We start from the raw sequence: 19,998 nt of genomic DNA on the forward strand, positions 1-19,998 counted from the left end.
TGTTGCATGTCAAGACTGCATGTCAATCGGAAGGTTAAAACACATTTTAGTTGTTTAATTTTGTCTGTAAACTCTGCATATACTGTATTTTTGTGAAGCATTGAGTTTGTATGAAATGCGCTATATAAATAAAATAACCTGACTTTAAGTCATTCAATAAAACACAAGCACCTATTAGCATGTTTATGTTCTCACAATTTTCTTGTTTAATCCATTTAACTGTATCAGACCCGTGGCAGACCAAAGACCAGATGGAGGGATTATATCTCCAAACTGGCTTGGGAATGCCTCGGTATACTCCCTGAGGGAGTGGAGGAAGTTGCTCAGGATAAGGAAATCTGGAGGTCTCAGTTGGAACTGTTACCCCCGCGACCCGATTCCGGATAAGCGGTTGAAGATGGATGGATGGAACTGTATCTCCTTATTGTTCTTATAATAACTTTCTTTAATGTTAATTTGAACTGAGTTAATTTGTCTCCTTCGTATAAATATCTGTTTAAGCACAACAGTTACCAAAGCTTACCATTTCCAAGTCAGGCATCTTGGCATTTAATCAGATAGATGATATTATTTACATATAAAAAAAACACAAGCCTTGTTTAATGACTGCATAATTGTTTAAGACTGGTGGTCCCTGTGGTAACACAACAGCCTTAGCTCTCTGGGGCTGCACAGGATCACATCCCTCTAAACAATCTCTGCATAACAACACAATAAATCCATAATGTTTAGAGTTCTCACTACTTCCTGAGGTAAGGTTTATCTGTTTTCCTGGACATACTCTGAAAATATTCTTCCTGTCTGCTGAGGAAATGACTCCAGAGTGCAGAAGCACCTACTGTATAAGCACCTCCACACGTGACCTGATTCTGAGTCTCTACCCGTCCAGGCTCCAGCCGCGACAGGATTACAGGTCACAAGCTGTCATCAGAATGACTGCTAGAAACTGTAGAGCTACTACTGGGCATTGATCTGGGGTTAGACTTCCTTACCTAAATCTTAATCAGAGCTGAGCTGTTCCAAGATAAGTCAATAGAGCATCCTGGAAGCTCAGTGAGTGCACATACACAACAGTGCTGCATATTTGAGAGATGTGGGGTTCAAGTCAGGCAAAGGACCTTTGTCACACATAATCCCAGTCTATGCATTCTATTCTTGTTGCTCCCCAGATCGCTGTCCAATAAAATAAAAAATACTTAATAATAAGTTTTGATTATTGTCTCCACCAGCCGAAGGCATGGGGGAGAGTATGTTTTCCCCTTCGTCCGTCCGTCCGTGCGTGCGTGCGTGCGTGCGTCCGTCCGTCCGTGTGTCCTCGCAGTTTGTGTGCACCTAATCTCAGTCGCCGTTGCCAAAGTGAGCACACACATTCCCTGGATGCCAATCTAGAACCTCTGCCCTAAATTTTTCAAATGGGCCTTTTCTAGCGCCACCTAGTGGCCGATGTTCGCAAAACACCTTTCTGTGCACTACTCTTACAGATTTTGTCCAAAAATCCTACAAATCGGTAGGCAGTATCTCGATAGTCATGTGATCGACACGGATCTGTCCGATTTTACATATTCCATCCTGATTGGCTAAGATTGGCTTCCAAAGTTTGTAGGATTGAGCCGTTTTGAACAAAATGCCTCAAATCCCAAACGCAATTTGTAATTATCATGAAATCGCGCACACATGTTCCCACTAGGTCGAGGAAGAAATGCCACTTCAAATTTTTGAAATCATCATGGTGGCGCTATAAAGGGCCGATTTGTGGTTTTACCTATAACTCCACCGATCAGTTTCAAACTTTGTAAGCGCACTCCCTAGAGGCCAAGGAAAAACCCTTTCCCTGCATTTTTCACATCAGCCTTTTATAGCGCCACCAGGAGGCCGACTTATGTAAGACACAATTTTTCCTATTATTCCTTGAGATTTTATCCAAAAATCATGCAAATCGGTACACAGTATCTCTATAGTCATGTGATCAAGTCCGATCCATCTGATATTTCATATTCCATCCTAATTGGCTAATATTGGCTTCCAAAGTTTGCAGGATTGCTCAGTTTTTGAACAAAATGCTTCAAATCATCAACGCAGCTTGCGATTACCGTGAAATTTGCCACACATGTTCCCACTATGTCAAGGAACAAATGCTACCCTTTTCACGTTGGCCTGTTATAGCGCCACCAGCAGGTAGACTTTAGCAAAACACATTTTTGGAACACAATGCCTCAAATCATGCATGCAGTGTCCGATTGCCATGAAAGGTCTAAGGTGAAGAACATATGCCAGCCTTTTTACATTGGCCTATTATACAGTAGTACCACCAGGACGCCTGGCCTGGTGGAGACCTGTGCTCGGAAGAGCACTGCTTCTAGTTTCATATGTAAATATATAGTTCATTGTCTCCACCAGCCGAAGGCATGGGGGAGAGTATGTTTTCCCCTTCGTCCGTCCGTGTGTCCGTGCGTGCGTGCGTGCGTGCGTGCGTGCGTGCGTGCGTCCGCGTGTCCTTGCAGTTTGTGTGCACCTAATCTCAGTCGCCGTTGGCCCGGTCGCTGCCAAAGTGAGCACACACATTCCCTGGATGCCAATCTAGAACCTCTGCCCTAAATTTTTCAAATGGGCCCTTTCTAGCGCCACCTAGTGGTCGATGTTCGCAAAACACATTTCTGTGCACTAATCTTACAGATTTCGTCCAAAAATCCTACAAATCGGTAGGCAGTATCTCGACAGTCATGTGATCGACACGGATCTGTCCGATTTTGCATATTCCATCCTGATTGGCTAAGATTGGCTTCCAAAGTTTGTAGGATTGAGTCGTTTTGAACAAAATGCCTCAAATCCCAAACGCAAAGTGCAATTATCATGAAATCGCGCACACACGTTCCCACCAGGTCGAGGAAGACATGCCACTTAAAATTTTTGAAATCAGCCTCATGGTGGCGCTATAACAGGCCGATTTGTGGTTTTACCTATAACTCCACCAATCAGTTTCAAACTTTGTAAGCGCACTCCCTAGAGGCCAAGGAAAAACCCTTTTCCTGCATTTTTCACATCAGCCTTTTATAGCGCCACCTTTGGGCCGACTTATGTAAAACACATTTTTTGATATTACTCCTTCAGATTTTCTCAAAAAATAACACAAATCGGTACACAGTATCTCTATAGTCATGTGTTCAAGTCTGATCCGTCTGATATTTCATATTCCATCCTGATTGGCTAATATTAGCTTCCAAAGTTTGCAGGATTGCTCCGTTTTTGAACAAAATGCCTCAAATCATCAACGCAGCTTGCGATTACCGTGAAATCTGCCACACATATTCCCACTATGTCAAGGAACAAATGCTACCCTTTTCACATTGGCCTGTTATAGCGCCACCAGCAGGTAGACTTTAGCAAAACACATTTTTGGAACACAATGCTTCAAATCATGCATGCAGAGTCCGATTGCCATGAAAGGTCTAAGGTGAAGAACATATGCCACCCTTTTTACATTGGCCTATTATTTATACAGTAGCACCACCAGGACGCACAGCCTGGTGGAGACCTGTGCTCGGAAGAGCACTGCTTCTAGTTTGTAAATGTATTGTCATTGTCTACTTTTTTATTTTTGTAATGTTTATTTCAAATAAGGCCATTTAAAAACAATATAACAAATGAAAGCAATTAAGCAAATAATTCAGAATAACTGCCCAATTTAAAAAAAAAACTAAATTCGAAGAGGAGTTTTAGAATTATTGCTCCCACCCCTTCTCCATCAATAATAAATATCAACAACAAGCTTCGGTGCTAGTGAATTTCAATCTATAATAAATACTTATCTGTCTGTGATATTTATACATATATATTCTCACGCCGCATGTAAAGAACCAGGGAAATGTAAGAGGTCAGCATGGTGCAGGCAAAATGCTGTGAGAGTTAAGCGTTGTTCCCACCGGGCACGATAAAGATAACTATAACGATAATCAACAACAACTGCCGTCCTGCCGACAACAGGATACTACCATACACTTCAGTTGAGAATCATTTTTTAAACTATATATTTTTTGTCTTTATCATGCCCGGTGGGAATGACGCTTAACTCTCACAGCATTTTCCCTACACTCTTACACAAAGTCTTTCTCCCCTGGTAAACACTTCACACAGCTGAAGATTTGTATTTATTTTATGAACAAATAAAGCTAAATACCAGTGCAGGAATCCACTTCAGGCTCCTCATTAAGTAAAGTATATGTCCTCATTAGAGACTCACACAGAAGCGTGCGGCTCCACTAAACATACCATTTATCCTTAAATTGTACCTGCACACATCCGTAAACAGGGTTTTGGCCGCGAGGCTAGCGTGAGCTGCCTGACTGATTGCAGAGTCAGAGACACACAGGGAGGTTGGGAATTATAATGGGAACAATGTGCGATAGGAGAAAGTCAGCCGGATGCCATCCATAAATGCCGTCTATTAAAAGATCTGACTCTGGATGGGAAACACATTTGTATGTTTGTTAACTTGGCTGATTTGTTTGTATCTTTTGTCACCCTCCCGACGCGTTCCCAACTCGCTTTCTGCTTCACCCATGCAACGCTTTGGAACGTCTACTGTGTCTACGGTCTGACGAGAACGGAGAGTCTTAGTACGCATGCGCCAACATGTGTTTACTGGAATATTTTCCGCCACAAGGAATCAAACCCAGGTCCCTGGTTTAGCTGTCATCATGCTCTACTGACTGAGCTAAGGAGACGACAGGGAAATTCCTTTTTGTTTTTGTGCTTTTATCTTTGACAACGTGGACGATAACGTAGTCCCTTCTTTGAGCCGTATTCGGACGCGGAAGCAGTCCCCTGGTCAAAATGTACTATTCTGTCCATAACGGCACATAATTCGGTAACGCCGCTGAGTCGACTCATGTGCCGTTCACACCGTTCGCCGCGGCGACTCGGTCGCTACCGCTTCCTCGGTGGCGTCTCTCGGCGTTCATAGGCGCCTGAGACAGAGTGGCGTCGTCGTTTATAGTGGCGTGAGCGGTAGCGTCGGGTGGCTGGTGAACCGGTAAGCCCTTCATAGCGGTATCGAATCTCGCTTCGGGAACTGCTTTTTTTTTCTTTCTTCTTAGACCACCCAATGCGTCCAACCCTTGACACAGTAGGCAATCCCAAAGCGTCTATCGTCCGACGCAGTACAGTACTTCACAACGCGTCGGACGTATGACGCTTTAGAGGTGAGAATATGTTGCATATCTATCTATCTGTCTGTCTGTCTGTCTGTCTGTCTGTCTGTCTGTCTGTCTATCTATCTATCTATCTATCTATCTATCTACAGTATCTAGCTATGAAAGTGTACACATATGAAACCTTATGTCTCTTACAAGGTCTGGCATATACTGTACATTATGTAAACACACACACACACGCACGCACGCACGCACGCACGCACGCACGCACGCACGCACGCACGCACGCACGCACGCACGCACGCGCACACACACACACACACACACACACACACACACACACACACACACACACACACACACACACACACACACACACACACACACACATGCACGCACGCGCGCACACACACGCGCGCACACACACGCACGCACCCACACGCACACACTCCATTTTCTTGTGTGCCTGTTTCCAGTAAGTAGGTTTAATGTTTTAGTCAAACATCTGGTACCACAGAACCACTGGATTGCAGCAATGGAGTGGTTGAGGGACCGTTCTGTCACAGCAGCTTGCACACACATACACACACATGAACATCCATGCACAGGCGCATGCATGCACGCACTCCTTCTGGGGCTACTGTTTCCGCTGGACCAGAGAGAGCCACTTGAAGGTCGGCCCCAGCACACAGTAGTTGAGGTCACACCAACCCTGCACATGTCTTCAAAATACAAGGAACTACTGCTGCAACGTGGCTATAGCAGTTCTTGAAAGGCACCACATAAAATGGTATGTCAGTCCTTATGGTGTGTGTGTGTGTGTGTGTGTGTGTGTGTGTGTGTGTGTGTGTGCGTGTGTGCGTGCGTGCGTGCGTGCGTGCGTGCGTGCGTGCGTATTTACTTTGTATGTTGCATCACTGTCCCTCCCTCATATGCCTTTTTTTTGCATTTTGGCATTTGGCTTTTCACTCCCTAAACCCCATCCTCCTCTTAATGCTTTCATGTCAACAAATGAACCCACAAGGGCAAACATTAAAGATAAGAATTCCCTTTTCACTTCCGTCAGTCATTGCACAGGTTCATTTACTTCTTTTAAAAAGGAGGCATTTATTTCAAAATCAACATTGCAACACAGCCGCAGTTTGAACAATCAAATTAATCTTTCTAGTTTATTCCCAAACACCTTCACCCCTTCAACCTCCCTCTGCGCCTCGTTTGCCACTTTTATGAATTATTCTTTTTTTTTTTGTTCTGGTCTTATGTCAACATATCAAGGGACCAATGAGGCAGAGCAACGGTGGAATACAAACCAAAGTCCTTCCCGTTCAATAGCTTCATTGAACAATGAATGTACGGAACTGTTAGCTCTCCAAACTTCCACAAAGCAAACATAAATAGAAGGGCATGGCTAATGAATCATGAATGTAAAAAAGTGCTGTTGTAAAGCTCCTTTGTCAGAAATGTAACAAAAGACAAGCTGTGACCACAAGTCTGCCATGACTGACAGTCACAGAGCCATAGTATTGTGACATATTCAGACAAAATTACTCATCATGTAGCCTTGATTGCCACTTGAACCCTATAGCGTCCCTATTCTGGGCTTGACACAAAAACGCCAGATCTACAAGCTTGTACAGTAGATTGTCTATAGAGATTTGGGGACCCATAGGCCCCTGGGGACACCAGCCAACAAGGTTTATAGGGATTAAGTGGTTATAATGCACCACTCAAGGCTAATTATTACTTAAACGCATGGCCATGTCATTAGACAAAACATATGGATCCAACTTAAAAAGTGTCAACGCAAGTTGTCGTCCATTTTTGATTGGCGACATTTGTCAGTGTTTCCATCACTGAGAGTAATTTAAGACATTTTTGGATAACATTATACACAATTTTGTTTATTTCCCAAGCATTTATATTTTAATAGTTTACAGATTACAGTTCACAGTTTACATGCACTGCACTCTGTGTGCAACAGAATAAAAAGTAGTATACTGTATATTACCATCATTATATGATAATGGTTAGTAATTATATAATATCATCAAAGTCTTTAAACTCTGTATTCTGCTTTGCTGAATGAGGGTGTGAGGCAAACATCACTATCATTTGACCCCATAAACCAACAAAGCAGTGCTATAACCACAGTAACCAATGATTTAAACTGTTCATCAAGTTCACTGGAGACAGTCTCATCTCGGTCTTATCTGGATGAAGAGAATTATGTGATTTGATCATTCCTATTTGTGTTCCAAGTGTTCCAATATTGCACAATCCAATTTGCAGGGAAAGACCTATTCAGGAGGACACTTCCACTGAACTAATGGTACTAGTCCTTACCCGTTCAAAGATATGAGCTCCGAAATGATGTGCAGTGTGTGGGTTATGGGGTGTGCACTGTGCACACAGTATATGAGGGATGGAAAGTAACTTTCTGGTGCTTGCATGATCATATGTAGGAGCATCAATGTAAGAAAGACCCGTTTCGTTTAAAGGCTACAGAGATACTGTGTACCGATCTACATGACAACATCTGAAAGAGGGCCAGCCAACACCCCCCCCCCCCCCCGCCCACCCACACACACACACACACACACACACACACACACACACACACACACACACACACACACACACACACACACACACACACACACAGAGCTGGTTAAACATGTTGCCCCATGCTAGATGCAGAATAGATATGCCTCATGAGTCATGCTAGATGCAGAATAGATAGTAGTTACACCATAAAAATGCTAATATACAGCATATGATTTGTGAAAGTGACAAACGGGCTTCACAGTTATGTCAGGTGTGTTCATATGCTAATGGTGATGCGATTTCAGATCAATTGCTCCAGCCACTGAGGAGAAACGCTGTGACAGACAGACAGACAGACAGACAGACAGACAGACACTCACTCAGACAGACATTCGCAAAATTATAGTATAGATAATACCCAAGCAAGGGAAGCAACACACCCTTAGGGCTGACCTTTCACCTGATTGTTAATATGCGCACTGATGTAGTCTAAGTTAAAAACAAATCATGGATGCAACTGAGAGCACATCTCATACACCAGTAAGACTCCTTAATCGGGAGATAAGCGACCGTAGGTCACTTATCTCCACAAATAGGTCAAAAAATTGTTTTTCCAAAAACTTCCTGATCCATGTTGATGACATGAGTGTAGACATACTGTGTAGTGATTTTCGTGATTTGAGGGCCAAAACTGTAGGAGCAGTGGCCAAAAATGTGTTTTAAAAATCGGCCTGTAGGTGGCGCTAGAAGAGGGCCATGTGAGAAATGAGGGGTGGGGTGTTCGCGTTGCCTTGGCATACGAATAGGTACCGGCCCCGGCTCTCCCGGACGCGCCTAGCCCGAGTTACGGCATTTTATGTGAGCTGCAGTGGCAGGGGGTCCTCCACTGGGGGCGTCACCACTTTTGCATCCGTTCTGGAGCACCAGGAGTGGGTGGTCCCCAGGAATTCCCCGTGAGCAGCCCCGTTGGGGTGGTCATTTGGTAATTTTTGCACATGTGCTCATTTTTTACACTTGGGGGTCCCCCAGGGAGCTGGGGGTCCCTGGAGCTCCGGGGGTCCTTGGAGGTTGTAGTTTGGCAGGTAAGGAGTGTGTGTGCAAAATCTGGCATGGATCGGGGCAACGGTTGCGGAGATATGAGCAGGGCAAAAGTGTGACGTGTGACGTGTGTGACGGACGGTCAGACGGACACCTGGTGGAGCTTTCTGTAGTAAGTGCGACCTACGGTCGCAATTACTCAGTCTAGGCAGGCGCGCACGCAGGCACGCGCGCGCGCACACACACACACACACACACACACACACACACACACACACACACACAGATAGAGAGAGAGAGAGAGAGAGAGAGAGAGAGAGACTAAAATCATTTTTAATACACTTCCCATCAATTTCTGTAGGCCTAAGTAGACTTTGGTGTAGACATTTCTTTTTACCAAATTCTGGAAATGCCCAGAGACGCCATCAGGTTGTAAGTGGCCGGTTTCCAAGAGGGCATTATAGGCTAGGGGTAGCAGCTGGCACATGCTCTACTCCACACGCGCCTTCAATCAAAACCCTTTCTTGTCCACATGTTTAGCTGGTCGCTCCTCAACGCAACGGGAAATTCAAATATAAAGTCCTGTCAGCTAATCATCATCAAGTCAAATGCAGACTTTAATTGACTGCAAGTAGCCTAGGCTAGCCTATTCTTGTAATCAAAAATTGCAAACCTTACCTTAAACGATTTAAAAACGCATCTCCGTCGTGTAAATGCAGGAGAACTCCAACTCCACAATCTCTTAAATGGGTTTTCTGGGCTTTTGTAGCTGCTAGGCAACTTTACACTTCACTATAAACTCAGCTCAGCAGCGCAGGGATGCAGCATTGAGCACTGCAGGGCTGCGCTGCCTCAGACAGACTCTGCTTCATAGAGGGAGGGGGCGTGTGTGTGTGTGTGTGTGTGTGTGTGTGTGTGTGTGTGTGTGTGTGTGTGTGGGGGGGGGGGGGGCGCTTATACTGTAGGAACGTGAGCTGAGCGACTAAATGATGGAGCGCCGAGCGCGCAATGTCATGCCATGGCATGGCATGGGTAACTATGGGTGGCACCCCGAAGATAATATCCAGAAACTTGGACACTGACTTCGGTGAGGATATATGGCTTATAAAAACATGGGGGGAAAAAATAGAAAAACAACAGAATCTTCAGAACAACAGCTAGCCTATAGGCCTAAAACAATAGGATACTACTACTACTAAAAATAGGCCTATTAAGAAATAATAATAATAAAGTATAGGCTATAATGTGTGTGTCCGTGAGGGGGGTGACAGAGAAGAAGTTGAGTGCAGGATAGAAAGTCATTTGTCTTGGCACTGTGACATAGCTATAAAGTAGCCTATAAACTGTCCAGACCAGCAGTCCAACAGGGTACACCCCATAATGACCGTATCCACCAAGCAGCAATAACCAGCTTTGACGCAACAGTACAAAAATGGTTTCCAAATTCCAATGTGGTTACTGATGGGTCTAACCGTGAAGAACTCCTTGACCCGTGATGGCCCCTGACTGTTGCATATTTCTCAAGCCAATTAAACAGCCGGTCAGTTCACCAGCTGGGGGGGGTCATGGGGAAGTGTCAACCAGATCCACAGGCAACAGCCATCAATGATTGGCACTTGGCCCAAGGTAAGGAACTGTGGGGTGGTTGGATTGGAATGGAACTGGTAAGTGTGCATGAGTGTGTGCGTAGCATGCACAGTCTGCCAGTGCCTGGTATTCCTAAACGTAACCTCGGTAAACTAACATTATTCCTAACATTAACCTCAGTAAAACGGTGCCAAAACCTAACCCTATTCCTATTCATCTTAACCTCAGTAAAACTATAAACGTATTTCTAACCTTATTCTCAGTAAAAAAACAAATACAAGAATTGCCCGCCAAGCGGTCGGTGTGAGTAACCTTAACCTCAGTAACCCTAACTAAGTTCGGACTAATGAGATGTAGGACTAATGAACCTTCGGACTTATGGGCAGTCCCCAAAAAAATATGGTGAGTGAGTGGACTGGTATTCGTCTAAAGTGCTCACTCAAGTTTCACTCTCTTCTTGCAGGTGTGCTGTAAAGATATATCTTATGTCATACTATGTCAATCATACTTACTTTCCCAAAAGCATCTCAGAGCCAAGGTTAGGCTATGTTTTGTCTTATTGATCAACAATTTACAATTTAGGCATTTTGCAGGGTTCTGTCAGCTTCCCTGTGTTAGCTGATCTGAATGAACGGGTGGGGTTGTATGGAGTGATCAGGTTTTGAAGGTACAGCAGGTGCGATACCTTTGGCTGCTTTGAAGGCCAGCATCTGTGTTTTGCACTCTTTACGGGCAGCAACCGGGAGCAAGTGGAGGGAGCGGAGAAGGGGTGAGACAGAATGGATCTAGAATGGAGCGTGGGTGATCCAAATGCTTTGGAAGCCTGAAACTTCCCTGTGGGAATCCTAAACTTCATTCTAATCTGAGATTCTGAGCAATGTGAGTTTGTTGATCAGCTATTTTTGGCATGCAAAGTATAAATTGGGCTTTAGAACCATCATCACCTAGCTAGCACTGTTACCAAATGGACTGTTACTATTGAGCGGAAATCTTAAGAGGGTTGTTGACAACCCTGCAATCTTGGACAGTTTTGGAGACCCTTGACTCCATGAAACCCACCCTTGTAAACAGTTGGAAGACAGTCAGCTTGCTCGGTCATGAATGTAACCAGAAGCACTTTATCCATGGTGAAGTGAACTACCGGTTAGAAGGGTAGTCTCACATATACGCACATATGCACATGCACACACAAACACAGGCACACGCACGGACACACACGCACACGCACACGCACACGCACACACACACACACACACACACACACACACACACACACACACACACACAGCAAAATATAATTATTCTTGAATGTAAAAAAGGACTGACCAACGTCAGAGAAGTACAACCTTATGTCAGCCTGAGGTCATCAGTGAAAACAGAGCTGTGTACATTCCCATGTGTGACTCTGTGGGCTACAAGGTTGAAACAAAGGCCTGCAATAATAAGCAGTTGTGAGTGTTCCCAGACTGTGTCTTGTCTGTGTTTGCGGGAGTTTATGTGTATTTGTGTGTACCGTAAGTGAAGTATGTGATGTGTGTTTATGCATCTTATCCGTTCCATTTGTGTGCTTGTGAGAAGGAACCTCCTACACTAGTCGAGCTCATGCATCATGTCAGCTTTCTCACCCTCTCTGTTCAGACACTTGGAGCCTCTGATGAGAAGGACTGCTGTTCTCATGCTGTTATTGACATATACGTACATATGTGCCTGCGTGCAACTGTGTGTTCATGTGTGTGTGTGTGTGTGTGTGTGTGTGTGTGTGTGTGTGTGTGTGTGTGTGTGTGTGTGTGTGTGTGTGTGTGTGTGTGTGTGTGTGTGTGTGTGTGTGTGTGTGTCTGTGTACGGTATATGGCTTCACAGCATCTCATAACAGAACATTTATTCTCCTTGGACTTTGTCAAACGATAGCCCACAACGTTGCTCATTTGTCATCTGAAATCCTTCCCTGTCATTCTGATTCCACGCTCTTAGTTGAATTGATTTGCTTGGAGCATGCGAGTAAAACACAGGCTCATTTTCGCTGGTCTTTCTCCACAGAACAGATGATGACAGAGATCAAATGTCAGACGTGCAAAAGGAAAGATTTTGCTTCGGACATTTCATCAAAACCTGTCATGCAAAGTCAAATACTGTGATGGAAGTACTGTAAATTGAGATGGTAATTATGGACAGCATGGCAGAAACGCATGTGAATCACACACACACGCACACGCACGCGCACGCGCACACGCACGCGCACGCTCACGCACACACACACACACACACACACACACACACACACACACACACACACACATATATATATATATTCAGAGCAGAAGGCAATCTACTCAAAGAAACATTGAATATTTTTTATTTTGATAAATTCCATTCATTCGTTTATTTTCCGGTTCCATTAACCATGTTTCTGATCCCTTACTGTTATATGTATGTTATATACAGTACAGTAGGTCTTCCTCCTTTACAGTGCACATACTTGCATTAGTCATTCTTACTCCCCACACCGGTCAACTTCTGTTGGCTTTATGTGATGTTGTGGTCCAGCGGACTGGCGTCTCCACTGTAGCTGGCTACAAATGGAGTATGAGATTGGTATGCATTGTAGTCAGTCCCTCACAAACACCCATATGCATTCACACAAATCCACTCCAACGTTCATGCAAAAAGATGACACACTTTTGCTCATAAACACATAGTTGTGTATAGGCACATGGAAACACAGATATATATATACACACGCTCGTTCACACAAACATAAATGCACATTCTACATTACACTACAAATACACATTTAGACAAAATGCCATGTCTTGTCATGAAGCACACACATACACTAACAAACATGCATGCATACATGCATGCACTCACTCACGCACGCACGCACACACGCGCGCACGCACGCACTCACGCACGCACGCACGCACGCACGCACGCACGCACGCACGCACGCACGCACGCACGCACGCACGCACACACACAGCAATGATTTTGTTCAGTCCAAGCTGCCATGCCCAATAAAGACGCATAGAGATCACTCTGTATTTGTTCCAGAGTATGAAGAGGTGATGGAAGGATATGAGATATGGAGGCTGAGGTTGATGAGTCTCCAGAGAGTACTTAAGAGATCATTTATTTTCAGTCCGCTTCAAGGAGTGTGTGTGTGTGTGTGTGTGTGTGTGTGTGTGTGTGCGTGCGTGCGTGCGTGCGTGCCTGCCTGCCTGCGTGCGTGCGTGCGTGCGTGCGTGCGAGCGTGCGTGCGTGCGTGCATGCGTGTGGTGTGTGTGTGTGTGTGTGTGTGTGTGTGTGTGTGTGTGCGTGTGTGCGTGTGTGAGAGAGAGAGAGTGTGTGTGTGTGAGTGTGTTTGTTTGTGCGTGTTTATGTGCGCGCATATGCACCCCAAGGTCCTATGTGTTAATCATCTATTTTCAAGATAGTTGAACGAGTTGAAAATTTGGGTTGTATTGTACACCCAACTTGACAGAAAGGCAGGCAGTTCACTGTAAAATAAGCAATCTGGTGTCAGACTAGGTTCAGATCTGGAATGATCAACTGTATCTAGAAGGATGTTGTGTAGATTTGGAATATCTGTGTCTTTTCATTGTTGATCCTATCACAATACTTTGAAGAAGGAAATATTCATGCTCGCTCCTGTTCATTGTTTGACTGTGAACTGGGGTGGCGGTATAGTGTTTTTGTACAGCAGCAGATATCCATTACTGAAAACGTTTAACATTCACCAAAAAGGAAAACATGAAGAGAATTAACATACAACACTTCAAATGTGTTTATCTTGAGACTCCAACATGTTTTCATGAGATCTCAGACCAACCCAGAAACCCAGAGCCCTGTGAACTGCAAAACAACCATACTTCATGTTCCCATGGCAATGTTTTCATCTGGCCTTCCAGTGGGTTCCAGGGGTTTGAGGGTGCGTCTGTGGTTTCACTTATACGCCTAGCGCAGGAAGGGCCGGCACTGGCGGCTGCTGCAAAAAAGGGAGAAAGAAATAATAATAGCAGGGAGATTCCTCAGGATAAAGAGATGGTGGTTGACTTGGTATGGAGAAATCAGTCCTCTATAGAACTGAAGTACATTTTGTGAGAAGAAGAAAAGGGGGTTTGGATACGAGACTGGGGATGAAGGGCGATGGCTGAAGGCAGTAAAGGGTGAGGAAGAAGAGCACAAGAGGAGAGATTAGTCAAAAGAGGTTGTAGTAGTGGAAAGGGGATACGGAGGAATAACAAGAAGGGAGGAGGCAGATGGGGCGCAATAGTGTAAAATGAGAAACGATATAAGAAATTGCGGTCTCATCTTCTCTGTGAAGAGATCCAGCTCCTGTTGATGACTGTCGTCAAATATCTGATAAAACTGTTTTTCAAATGGTGCATTTTTGTGTCTTTATGGAATTATGGGAGGTCACATTTTATCCAGATGCACAACACCATTCTCATGCTTTATAGAAAACACATAAGATATCAGGGTTTGGGCTGAGGAACAGAGATCAATTAGGTACAGTAGTAAAGGGAGAGAGTCAGATACAGAGAAAGAAAGAGGGAGAGAAGTGGGGTGAGAGAATGAATCTGAGCTTAATAAAACAGGATCAAATGGATAAAAAAGGAGAACCCAAAGGGTTTGCCAGAGAGGAGGAAAAGTGGAGGGAGAAAGAAGTAGGTTGGAGGGAGAGAGGAAGGAGTGCTAGTAAAACAGGATGAGAAGTCTCAGAGACAGAAAAAGCTTTTCTCCTCAGGAAATGACTTTCACACAAATCGAACAGTCTGCCAGGAAACCTTTAACTCTTTTCATGCTGTCAAATAATTTCGGTCAGCCAGCACCACACTGACTCTATACATCACCGTTAAGTTAAGTAGCACAGGTACACAGTACACCAAATACTGTTCAGTTGCCTGCCATTACTGGTTAAAATGCATTACAACATTACACTATTACTATAGTCATTACAAGTGATTCATCATTATGTCTCAAATGTTACTGTCAGTCATATATAATATTGCAAGAAAAATGCAATGCTGATTCTGCACATTGTTGGGAGCCAAATGTTCCCCAGAGCATCAATCTTTATGGTTAGGTCAGAAAACACATCAGCCACAAAACCCACGTACCACATCCTTCAGTCCTGATTAATTACAGTTGTGTCTCTGCTAGAATGAAAATAATCGTTGAATCTTGTTGCATGTCTACCATCCCCAAAGCATGTGCTGTTCAACATTCCAAGAGCAACATTGGGCAAGGGACATAACATCTTACTGCTCTCCCTGGGCATAGTGATGTTTTATTTATTTTTTATTTTTGAGCGGTGGTCACACCGTCTCTATACGTGACCGTGTGTGTGGGTAATGGGTATGCGTGCGTGTGTGTCTGTCTGTATGTAGCCTGAGTCTGTATGTAGCCTGCAATACCTTTTCTGACCACACATGTTAAGGGAGAGGCGCTGTTGTTCAGGCCAGGCACACTCACACTCACACGCACGCACACACGCACGCACACGCACGCACACGCAGCCTCCACGACCACCGCTCAGTTTACACGGGTGTGATTTTTTGGCATACAGTGCTGCTACTGTCATTGAATTGAATTGAATTGAATTGAATTGAATTGAATTGCCATGCAGAAAGGTTGGTTTGCAATTACATTGTTGCAAACTACTCTAAATGTCCATGATTTCACTGAATTATTCCTCTCTATTTTAAAGTAAATATTTTCGTTCAATTTTTACTTTGGAGGTGGGTCATGTTGTGGTGGCGTATCAGTGGCACACTGCTGATTTCCAGTCAATTTTACAGTTGAAATACATGAGAATCTGGTGTCAGGCCGGCGTCTATGAGCTTATACAAGCCAGATGTGATCCAGTGTAGAACCGCATAGGGAGGTGGTGTGTGTGGGGGGCGGGGGTCATTGTGTATACGTGTGTGAGGTGAAGTGGATGATGTATAGAGGGGTTAGGTTGAGGGGTACACTAGAAGCTAACCCCCGTGTTTTTGTTTGGGCTGCGCCCATGTTTCCGTGAATTCTGACCCGCCAGGAAGACCGGGTTTTTGGCTGCGAGACAATGGACCATTATGTCCGACCTCAGCGTCTTCTAGGCAAAACAGGGAAACAGGCATAAGCACGCACGCACGCACAAACACACACACACACGCACGCGCACACGCGCGCACACACACACACACACACACACACACACACACACACACACACACACACACACACACACACACACGCACAGTGGGATCTTACATGACATGGTGTGTTTGTTGATCACAGGGTTTTACAACCAGGTCTAAATATAGCCCCCCATGCACGAACCCCACTGTGTGTCTCAGAGTTAGGGGTCAGGTGTTCGGTTGAAGATGACTTGACTGATGAATGATCCAGTATGGTCAGGGCCCTCAAGTTATCCTGATAGCCCCCGATCGTAAATAATGATTGCTGCAGATTATACGAAATTCGGTCTTCGTCCAACCATAAATTAAGTGTTGAAAGAGGAGAGAACAGAAGAAAGGAGACAGAGGTTAGCAAAACTGCTTATTTATTTAGACCTCCAGTGGGCTTCTCTAGCACTGTTTTCTTAGGGGGTGAGGTCGCGTTGTCTCTGCAGGACATTTCCAATTTTCTGATGGAAACTACAGTAGATACTTTCGTGGGGCCATAAGTGCAACATAGGCTTAAGCCAGGGGTCGGCAACCCAAAATGTTGAAAGAGCCATATTGGACCAAAAAAAACCCAAAACAAATCTGTCTGGAGCCGCAAAAAATTATAAAAGCCTTATATATCGTCGTTGTCTGGTGGAAACCTTGTACAGTATGTCCAAAACTTCGTTTTGTATTTATCATTTAAAAAATGAACTAAACTAGTGAAAACAGCCGATCTACAAGCACACAACGCCTCGCACCGCGAGGCGTTGTGTGCTTGTAGATCTGCTGTTTTCACTACTTTTGTGCGTCAGTCGTGTATGATGAAGATGGGCTTTACTTTGCGGGAAAAATAGATACAAGGTTTCTGCCCAGTGACGATAAAAAAATCGTTAAAACAAAAAATACATTTCCCCCCCCATTTTTTTTCCATTTTCATACATTTTAGAAAAAGCTCCAGGGAGCCACTAGGGTGGCGCTAAAGAGCCGCATGCGGCTCTAGAGCCACGGGTTGCTGACCCCCGGCTTAAGGGAACCATGACATTGTTTCTCTTATAACCCAGACCTTCCTAGCCTGGCTGCCTCTGAGTTCGAGGATACTGTTGTTTTAAGTGTACAGTAATATATTTTGAGGGAACAGAGCAGAATATTATTGTTGTGTTACTAGTCCCACTGATTCTACATTTCAATACTAATATTGTTATTTATGGCATGACAGTGTTGAATAGCCCATTGAATCCTACCCACAGCATGGCCACCTCTGATTTGCACTCCGGAGCCTACGCACGTTGTAGATCTAGTATGACAAGCTCCAAGCAGAGCCAGGACATTTTCGGTCTGTGATCTGGATCTGTGAAACTGCAGTGAAATGAGAGGTCATTACCATAGCAGAGATCTTCAGTTTATTTTGAGTCGAGACTCCGTGTAAGGGTTGTTCCCTTGTTCCCAGTGTGTCTGTCTCTAGGAGATGGACCATGTCTGGGGTGGGGGGGTGTAATTGTATAAAACAAGCCATTGTTTCATACAATGTCCCAGACATGCACTCATTCATGGTTAAAACATGCATGCAGGCACAAACTCATCAGACAGGACGGAGAAATAGTCCAGATGCCAAATGCTGCTAAAATCACGTTCTTTAATGTATGTTATGTGGCTAATCATTGTAAAGTTCTTGAATTTCTGACAGAAACAGTTGACTCTCTTCTACTCTCCAACAAAAACAGACAACTTTCCTTGTTGAATTTACTTGAAGCATATTTAATTTGAAATAGATTATTTCCATTATAACACTGTAGACTAGACACAAATTCACACAATATTATGGATATCTTGAAGTGACTACTGCAATACACAGATACCGGTATAAAATTGCACAGATTGGAATGTCTATTTCCATATCTGTTCCTACTCTAATGTAACCATTCAAATAAGACATTGGTTCCCTATATGTGTTTGATTAGTTGATGCCAGTTAAAAAGGAAATGCTTAAAGAGAAGGGAATGTGATAGGCATGTGGCTGCCATGGAAAATGGCCCTTTGACTGTTGACCTGTGACAAATAGGGCCATGACCCCTGGATGTCATCTCCAATAATAGGGACTTAAATATGTGCACCATACAAAAAGACCAATTCATAGACACACACATGCAGAGGTGGAGTTGTATGTGCTAGACTCATATGAAACTAGCAAAGTATAAATAACAAAATAGCAGGTCTACAAGACATGACCTTTGACACAGTCTAAATGTAAATAGAAAAGCAGGAAGAAAAATACAACCGCCCCAATTGTATAAGGTATATTGTTAACATAATCTACCATACAGATTGGACAAATGTATTTATTAAAAAGAAGTCACAAAGTGCTGCTTTAATGATTTTTGTAACCCATTTTTTCACCCAGTTGCTAATTGCTAAGTGTAATCCTGGGCACTTCTCTCCCTCTGCCAACCTGGGGAGAGCAACGAAATGCACTCATGGTTGCTTCAATGCACGAGGAGTGCAAGCCGCTTCTTTTCACGCAACAGGGGGGAGTTTTCCCGTGGAACGTAGTCACGTAGTGTGAGGAACAACACGTTATTCCCACCAGTTCCTTTCCCCTCACCGGGGAGGCAGTATAGAGACCAAGATTAATGCAATGGTTTTTTTGGGTACCTACCCTTGGGGACATGGGGAGAACATGCAAACTCCACACAGAAAGGCCCTTTCGCCAACTCCACCTAGGGTATGGGCACTGATGACATGGAGGACAGAACACACCCCCAGCTCCCCCAGTGTCCTTGGTGGGAACCAAACCAAGGACCTTCTAGCTGTGAGGCGATAGCGCTATCAACTGCGCCACTGTGCCCCTGTGCCGCTTTATTTAACTGACTAAAGTTTTTTTTATATTTAATTTTAAGAGAAAAAACGTCTCTCTCACACTATTACCAGTGTGCCAGTCATCACCCTCCCCCGTGCCAATGTTGGAACCCGTGCAATGCAACCAAAAGAACATTTGTTTTTTATGTACAGGACATGCAATGAATAATAAGTTAATATGGTTGTGTGGCTAGCTTTCACTCAAGTCCTATCAAAACAATCAAAACCTATTTCATTTAACACAGCGCTTAGTATGTGGTAAACAGAAGACATTTTTTTTGTAACGGTTTGTTTATCTGAAATTGGTTCACAGTGGTTGGTAAGGCTGTCTATGTATGCAGTTTGTACTGTAGAAGTGTGGTAGAGCTCAGATTTAGATAGCTGCACTACACCCTATAATTCACTTGTCAGCTCAAACCTCACAAACTGTGAAGGAAAGTGAGAGACGCAGGCTCAGGCAGAGGCTGACAGTATGAGTCGCACAGTGAAGTAGGCCTATATGCCTCCCCTTTTCCTGTCCAATGTATTTATAACATTTATGGCCAAATTAGATTGTTCTAGTATCTTTTGGCCAAACTCTAATCAGATGTTGCGTCATGCATCAAAACTAATATAATACAGTGCCGTCTTGAAATGACAGCTATATAGAGTTTAGTGTAGAAAATGAGAATGTT

The 19,998-nt window shown here is 44.0% G+C and overlaps 1 protein-coding gene across 1 annotated transcript in view; it reads left to right on the forward strand.

Moving 5' to 3' along the window:
• Nucleotides 1–10,297: 10,297 nt before the first annotated feature.
• LOC308282850 (caspase recruitment domain-containing protein 10) overlaps nt 10,298–19,998 on the forward strand; it is a gene marked incomplete at both ends in the record, with an annotated part of 43,800 nt that continues 34,099 nt past the window's right edge. The window contains one exon of the mRNA XM_080723236.1: nt 10,298–10,358. Within this exon, the coding sequence (XP_080579362.1) occupies nt 10,298–10,358 (61 nt within the window). The remainder of the gene's footprint in view (nt 10,359–19,998) is intronic.

This window comes from Nannobrachium achirus (genome assembly GCF_963921795.1).
Source record: "Nannobrachium achirus genome assembly, chromosome: 4".
Classification (NCBI taxonomy): Eukaryota; Metazoa; Chordata; class Actinopteri; order Myctophiformes; family Myctophidae; genus Nannobrachium; species Nannobrachium achirus.